The sequence below is a fragment of the Strix uralensis genome, chromosome 9 (assembly GCF_047716275.1).
Source record: "Strix uralensis isolate ZFMK-TIS-50842 chromosome 9, bStrUra1, whole genome shotgun sequence".
Lineage (NCBI taxonomy): Eukaryota > Metazoa > Chordata > Aves > Strigiformes > Strigidae > Strix > Strix uralensis.
This window is the reverse complement of record NC_133980.1, coordinates 24,413,342-24,421,502: the sequence shown is the minus strand read 5'-3', so window position 1 is coordinate 24,421,502 and position 8,161 is coordinate 24,413,342. Positions and strand designations below refer to the sequence as shown.

The 8,161-nt window shown below is 43.3% G+C and overlaps 1 protein-coding gene across 1 annotated transcript; it reads left to right on the top strand.

Annotated features, from left to right (window-relative positions):
* The first annotated feature begins 1,195 nt into the window (after window positions 1-1,195).
* Window positions 1,196-5,006, top strand: LOC141946950 (lysophosphatidic acid receptor 6-like). Its single transcript, XM_074877419.1, has 4 exons — window positions 1,196-1,332; window positions 2,828-2,968; window positions 3,012-3,143; window positions 3,830-5,006. Exons 1-4 carry the CDS (start codon window positions 1,196-1,198, stop codon window positions 4,758-4,760), a joined length of 1,341 nt encoding a protein of 446 aa, XP_074733520.1. The 3' UTR covers window positions 4,761-5,006.
* Window positions 5,007-8,161: the final 3,155 nt, after the last annotated feature.

Here is an 8,161-nt window from a genome sequence, read left to right as displayed (position 1 = left end):
CTGGCAAGGTAGGCTGTGCTTAGGTGGCATGCAAATATGAGTATCAAAGAGAAAATGAGGAAGAAGAGAAAGCTGCAAGTGTGTGAGGGGAAAACCTTCAACGGGAAAGAGAGCACGTCTGCTCCAAGTATTGGTGGCAGTATCAGAACTGGCATGTGCAAAGCCCAGGGCAGGAGTACACAGAGCACTCCGGCAGGTGGGCTTACATCCCATGCTGACGGCAGCCTCCATTCCTGCCACCCAGGCTGGCTCAGGCCCCAAATGCCTCTTCATGGTAGTGGTACCTTCCTGTGTTGTGTGGGGTTTTTTGTTAACATCCAAAATACAGTCATGGTCCCAAGACCACTACTGGGTACACAGAAGTGAAACCTAGCTGAAGAATGCGATGAGGTATTGTTCACTCAGAGCTTCTATCATGATTTTTCCCCTTGGTGGTATTTCTTTTTTTTTTTTTTCTCTAAAGTAGAGTCATTTCAACTGAAATACCATGGGGAAACCCCAAGTACTATTTTTTCTCTCATCTATCCCCCATCCCTTTCACAGATGCACAGTTTGAATTCAGCCAATATAATCCTCAGTTTTGATACTTAAGGAGTATGCAGAGGACCAAGCAAAACTACCCCTCTGCCCTTTCTTTCCCCCTTTGGTAAAAAGATTGCAAACACGCATACAACAGGCAAAAAATCTTTTTTTTCCCCTTCGCCCCTGAACAAAATCAGCACCTGACACTCTCCATGGGTACGTTCCCTGCTCCCAAGGAGTATAAACAGATTTAAGAGTAACTCTTGTCTTCTTTTAAAATACCAGCTTGAAGTGAACACATCAGATCACCACTGAAAATCAACGATCTCTTTTTCCTTTTTGGTATCATGAAAAGTAAGGGAAACAATGACAGTGATAGCTCAGGATTGAGCTTAAAGCACATTTTGACAGCTAACACTCTACCCACAATCAATAAAATCATATCATGTAGGAAAAAAAAAATCAGAGAAAGGTCTGTAGGGCCTTCTCTGTTACTGGAGACTGTTTTGAATGGGTGACTCAGAGAGACGCTAGCCCCACAAAGCCATGTATTTACATCCTTAAATGAGCTCTGTGTGACATACTACGTACATAGTGCGTGTATGCAGACACAGTGTGGGGAGACCAATGTTGTAATGGAAATATGTGTTGAAACAAAAAGCAGCAGCACTTCATGCTTTCTGACATCCTGACCAGCAGTTACTTCGCATGCAGCTCACTCCACTGCCTTAAAAGAAAACACAGGACTCGTGAATTCTACAAGCTGAGAAGGAGAAAAAGTCAACAACCAGAGCTAGATACAGCCCAAAGGTAAGATGACAAGAGAGAATATTCCATTGTAGCAAAACCTTGCCTTAAAAGCTTTCTTCTTGCTACAGGATCTGAAAACTAAGTATATTTTACATAACTTGTTTTGCTTATAGCATATCTACTTTTTTTTTTTAAAGAATGAACAGAGCTACCCTTTGCATTTATGCTTCAAATAATTTTTTTCTGTTTTGTTTATAAATCTACACAACAGACTAGTCTAAAATGCCTTTTTATCACAACTAGATTTTTCTCAGGTAAAAATTTTGGTTAGAAGGTGAAATTCTATTTTTCTAGACCCAGAAATTCCTAGATACATTATCAAACAAACAAACAAACAAAAGACTAATGAAATCTCCCACAGAGGCAATGAGGTAAGAACTTTTTCAATATTTATTACTTTTCATAATTCTTAAATTAACTTTTCATCACTTTGGCTCTCAGTAATGGGTTCCTTCCCGGTGTTAGACTCGCAGTGTTTTGCTCGATGCAGGGGACTCAACAGGAGAGCAGTATATTGGGTTGAGCCTAGGCCACCCCCCTGTACCAGCAGTATAACTGCCCAGGTCATCAGTGTAACCCCTCGTCTGCCATGGCCCACCTGAATTCAGAGGTTCAGGGACCCAACCCAGCTCCCAACAAACTCCCCAGCCCCGTGGCTGTGAGAGGGTTTAACTCCCAGGCAGTGAACAACCTGCAGCATAACAAGGAGTGCTTCTCCCCTCCAGCCACTCCAATCCCCAAGCACTTGCTTCACAAACTCAGGCTTTTCTGACCTTTTTTTATTTGAGCAAGTGAATTTCGTTATTTCCCCTCAAACTTCCTTCAGTCCCTTGCAGATGACAGCAGAGCAGGTGCTGGTGACAGGGTTACTGCCCCCCTCAGCCATGTGCCCCCATGCCTTAGGGGCAGTAGTGCTCTGCAAGGAAGGAGGCTGTTAAGTGCTGTACACAGCCAGCAGCACTGCCTTCTGTGGGGACCAAAGAAAACCTGTACCTGCTACAGCGGGACAGAAGCTGCGGATGGATCCCTGAACCTGACCCCGCCAGAGGTATGCTCTCCTGCACCCACAGCCCTGCCAGCACCCCACTCTCCTCATCAGGCTGGGTTTCTGGAGCTGGTTTTCTCACTTCTGTAACAGAAACTAGTAACTTACAGAATCATTTGCCGGGCATCACTGTGTCCTTAAGGAGGAAACAGCCAAGCTGCTCTGGCTTCCTAACAATAATTGCTAGTTCTTAAGTAAGACATTTCCTTTTTTGCTGATCCTAATCTCTCTCAAATCACAGCGTGGGTGAGCTTACCTCTGAAACACTGTGGGAGTGACGATTTACAGAATGGGAACTTTTACTGCACAGCTGAAAACTGGTTGACAAATCTGAAATGAAACAGCATCAAGATCAGTAACTCGTGTAGGAGAGGCACTAGGTCAAAGTAATAACAATTAGAGAACAGCAGACAAAAGTAATTTCTAGGTGCTGACGAAGATCTCTGATAGGCTTTATTTACAGGTTACATTTGCTGTGACGGAACTGGCTGGAAGAAAGGACGAGATATTCCTGTGCATTTGCATTTGTAAGCAATTCTGGCTGAGACCAGCATTGCAGAAACCAATGAGAGCCTTCCTGGTCCTTATCAGGAGAGTCTGAGGGCAGGATCAAGCCAGCACCCTTCCTCTAAAGAAGAGAATTACTTCATGACCCCTGCTCAGAGGGTGCCTACCTCAACATTTTTAGCCCCCTCTTTGCAGAGGAGAAACCAGCTGCATGTTTTCTGCAACCCCTGTCTCTGCAGATACAAATTTATCCACTGTGGTAAGTCTGGATGATTTAGACAAAAGCTTGGGTTCTTAAATCTCATTCTTCCTCTTCTAAAGACCTAACCTCTGCTAGAAATAGCCTGCTTGCAACTTCTGCCTGCTGCTTTTAGCAAGCTTGTCAGAAGGGCCAGAGGTAACCAGAGCCCCTCTTTGCTCAGTGGTGGTGGGAGAGGGTGCAGGATGGCAATGACTGGGATCTTCACATTAATAAACATCGGGGATCCTTATGCTCTTGGGTCCCCAAAGTGTCCTACAATAGCTTGATTCAGGTAACCTGATCCAATTAATTGCCTCCATCCCCACAATCCAAATAACCCTAAAATCAGGGGCTGCTACCCTGCCTCTGCAGAGATCGCATCACTCTAGGGGGATGGAGCAGTGACATCTATACTCTGCTGAGCCTAAATTATAGGCAGCACATTTTGGGGTAACAGGTAACAGTGCAAGTGAGGCTTGGACCCCAAAAAGCCTTGGTCTTCCTTGAGGCACCACTTTGCCCCAAGATCCCTTGGCACCGAGCCACTCCATGTTAGTGGGAGCTGCAATTCAGCACACAGCAACCTGAGAGGAAAAAGCATCTCCAGGCCTGTGGACACATAGAGACCTCATTGGCCTTTATACCGTGTCTTAAACGTGATCTTCATCCTTCCTTGTGGTGAAGGTGATTTCCTTCTCTTCCAGCATACCTGGAGATATGAATGACACCCATGTCAAGAGCAATATCAGCAGTACCGTGGAACTGTTCCAGCTCATCATGTACACCCCCACATTTACCCTGGGATTGCTGTTCAATGTGATGGCTCTGTCATTCCTGTTTTTTAAGGTTAAAAAGCTCTCCGAATCTACAGTCTACATGATAGCTCTTATTTTCCTGGATACTTTGCTGTTGTTTACTCTTCCTTTTAAAATCATTTCCTACCACCTTCAGGACAACTGGAACTTGGGGTCTCTGTTTTGCTCCACCTTGGAGAGTCTTTACTTTGTAAACATGTATGGCAGCATCCTCATCTCCCTCTGCATCTGTGTAGACCGGTACATCGCTATCCAGCACCCTTTCACAGCTCCCACCCTGCGATCCACCAAGAAAGCTGCTATGGTCTGTGCTGTCATCTGCCTGGGCACCTCGGCCGGGACAATCTCTACTTTCCAACTGCATGGAGAGGGTCAAAACATCTCATCCTGCTTCCATAACTTCTCCAAGAACACGTGGGAAAACACAGGCCTGTTGAGCGCCTTGGAGATTACCTTCTTTGGCAGCATGGCAGCCATGATCTTCTGCACTGTTCAGACCATCAGGTGTTTGAGAAAGCACAGAAGACCAGACAACCCCCAGACAGACACCACCAGAGCAGAGAAGATAGTGGTGACAAACCTTGTGGCGTTTTTGGTCTGTTTCACACCCTATCACGTGGCATACTTCGTGTACTTTTTGGTGAAGAATAACATCATTCACACCAGTTCTCAGCAAGTGCTACGAGACATTGTTCAGGTCACCCTCTGCTGGGCAAACCTGAACTGCTGTCTTGATGGGGTGTGTTATTATTTTGTTTTAAAGGAGTCCTTGGAAGACCCGTTACAAAACAGTGAAAAAACAGCCACGAGAAAGCCTTGATTCATGTGCTACATATTAGTTACTTGGGATGATGTGTGGAGATGATTTCATGGAAAGTGCAGGGTCCTGAACTACTTATCTAAGCAATTTACTTTAAATATTCAGATGTGAAAATAGTTCATAAAACCAAAACTAAGTCCATTCCCAGGGGACTGCTCCTAACCTTTTTATTTCCGTCCATAATGTTTTGTGTTAGCATTTATGGGTAAAAAGAAATGGAAATATTTCCTATAAAGGGTGATGCATATCTCTTTGGATGTGATTCCTCTTTACATTGAAACAGAATTTGTTCACTTATATGTGATAGCATCTTCCAGCCTCCCCATCTGCATGGCACCTGCAAACCTCCCCAGGCCTTTAGTCCGTACAGACTTCGGCTGCTGAGAAACAGAGATTCCAAGTTTATGGTAAAAAACTTAAGACTAAATTCTATAGCTTCCCCTGCCCTGATCATTTACAGTCATGATCACATACATAAACACCTGTCAGGTTTAGATTTGCACATGCTACTTAAAAATACAAATTTATTGTAACTCTAAGTCCAAAGGCAGTTTTAGGTTAATATAGTTACAGCAAGACCTCCATGCCACTCTTCCACTGGCTGACTTGCTCTGCAAGGTACAACTCTTGTTCTAGTGACAGATCCTGTGCCTACCACATTGCACTTCTAATATTTCCACTGGCTCAAGTCACCAGATAGCTCAGATTAATTGACTATTCCAGTTCCAGGCTTCCTCACCAGCTCCTCTCCTGCTCACAGGCTTTTCATGTATCTGTTCCTTCCTGCTTGGTTACAAACCTAGCTTCATGAACAGAGCCAAACCGAACAAGAGCATGAAATAAAAAGCCTGAGTCCAATGTAGTAGCAAACACATGAATCTGAAGGAGCAACCCCCACCTTACTGGGGGATAAAAGCAGCCCTGATCCCTAAAGCAGCAGCCAGCAACATAGGATCCCAGGGGGAAAGCAACTTTTTGGACCTCGGAGCAAGCTGAGCACTACCATTTCCCAAACAAACAAGGCAATAAAAAATAATCCACCAGCAGGAGCCTAACATGCTTGTCAGTTACTTCTTATCAGTGCTCACAGGCATCTAGATAAACTGAATGACAACACACTCCCAGCATGAAGAGAGGTAGCTCACTGCTCGGGAGGACCCCCAGCTGCCCCTAGCACTACCCTAGCAGCCGGCTGCCACTTTCCTGAGCAATGAGGATGATGACAACCAAAGCAACTGTTTTCATATTCATGTTGAGTTAGAACCTTGCAGTATATCTTCTAAGCAGAAAATGCCAAAGAATAAGAGGAAAATGATCTCAGTTGCATTTTTATAGCCCAGGGCAGCTCCATTAGTCTTACTGACATGACTTTGGGCTTACACTGCTACAACTGAGACTAGAAGCTCACCTGTAGTTTAATGCTTCCTGTTGCTCAGCATTTTTTCCATTTTTAAGTATGCCTGTTCTTATTTGTTTGTTATCCTGCTGTCCTTGATCCCACAGATCATAAAGTAACTTACATTGTAATTTAATTTAGAGCATTGGTAGACAGAAAATCTAGGAATTTTGGGCTTGGCTACCTCCTTCAGCAATAACACACTGGTTAGAAGAGGCAGGGATGTTGACCAAATTAAGCAGAGTTAAAACTGTATGAAGGACAAGTAAAAAGCATTTGAGGTATTTCTTCTTCTCCCAAGCCTCTCCCATAGGTTTCTCCATCGTTTCTGGCCACCAATTTTTTCCTAGAAACAGACAGACTGAGGTGTGGAAAAGCTATTACCTCCCCACAGACAGGGTACAGCCAACCACCCCCTGAGGTCCCTGACTTACACCTGGCTCACAGTGCCTCTGCCAGTTCTAAGAGAACACTAACTATCAGAGCAGGGTAACAACTTTCATTCTAGATTTCTGGGAGAAATTATAATTTGCAAAGGCAACATTTTCTACTTAAAAGTTCTCTGTTGGATCTTATTGCTTCCATGCCTCTGAATATTCACTTTCCAGGTCAAATCAGGTGTGGTCTGATCCATTCTCATTGCTCAGGTGGATAGCTGTAACAAGTTTTTTCATGGGCTTTATATCCAAATCATGACACTGGGTATCTAGTGACACTACTGAGATTTCTGTTTGCACCAAGAGAATATTAAAGACATAGAGTGCTGAGAAATAAAAGGAAAAAAATATCTGCAAATATGCAATCTAAAGCCATCACAGGTTTTCCAGAATAAAGGTAATGAATCATCTGAGGAAAAAAAAAACCAAAACCCAGGATTTGTTTGGAAATTATTCACCCCTAAGAACAGAGGACTCATTCCTAGCACATACAGTCCTTAGTTAAAAATCATTAGTTTATTCTGAAAGAATGAGAATGGGGGCTAGAGAGATGTTATGGAGCACTTTTCCCACTTGTGTTTGTTTTTGCATTTGGATAGTTAAAGGGAAAGCGTTTAAACCAGCACTGAAAGCATAGTGGGTCATGGGAGGTGGTGAAGCTTCTCTGCCAGGGAACTTCACCCTTTGGGCCAACCAACCCATTTCATTTGCTGAGACCTGTCTTGCAGACATTCATGCCTGTATCGTATTCATATAAGTGACTTTCCTATTCCTACTCACTTATTTGCAGGTTTCACTAAAAGACTGGGCATGTGTTTGTTTCAGCAGCTTTGAAGCCAACACTTAAACAAGCCAAATGTCCTATTTCCTGCAGGCTCACCTGGGAAAGCAGTAAAGCTCAAACTTAAGTATCCACTAACTGCACATCTGTCCTTTGCTTTTCAAATTTCTTCTAGTACAGCTATTATCTTCTGTTTCAGGCTCAGGAAGTATCTGTTTGGATTGGGAAGGAAAAAGCTTTATAAGAAAACACCACTGATGGTATTTGCACATAACCATGGAAATCCCAACCAAAGCATTCATCTCCCAAAAAGAAAGAATCAGCACAGGTACCTGGCATGCAGTATCTCCTACAGATTTCACTATTGCCTTTTATGTTTTATGAAAGATGTCCACATACAATGAATGGAACAAAATATTTACCGTGAGCAATACCACATCTGTGGTCAATGATAATGAGAAAAACCTCAGAAAAGCAAGTCCCAAGAGACATGTGTAGGTTTTATAGAAATTTTCATATGTATATGCTCCTCTCGAAGTGTTTTTAGCATTTCTATTGCCACTAGAGAGGGTTAAAATTGTCCTTTGTTTTCTCTGCTGTAAGACAGCACCATGAGCTAAAGATGAATTTGTAGCACTCTAGATGCTAGAGAGAACCCTCTGAGAAAACTCGCATAGACAAGAACTGTGAAATAGTTAATTTTGCTGTAAAGTGGAGTACTACAAATAGGCACATAAAGAAATCGCATCCCAGCTCTTTTCACAGTTATTTATTTCCCCACACAGCA

Bases quoted from the DNA above. Each gene is read 5' to 3' on its own strand.
- LOC141946950 (XM_074877419.1), top strand. From the start codon at position 1,196: ATGCTTTCTGACATCCTGACCAGCAGTTACTTCGCATGCAGCTCACTC. The intron at 1,333-2,827 runs GTAAGATGACAA...GATCTCTGATAG, and splicing joins GAGCTAGATACAGCCCAAAG to GCTTTATTTACAGGTTACAT. The intron at 3,144-3,829 runs GTAAGTCTGGAT...CTTCTCTTCCAG, and splicing joins ATACAAATTTATCCACTGTG to CATACCTGGAGATATGAATG.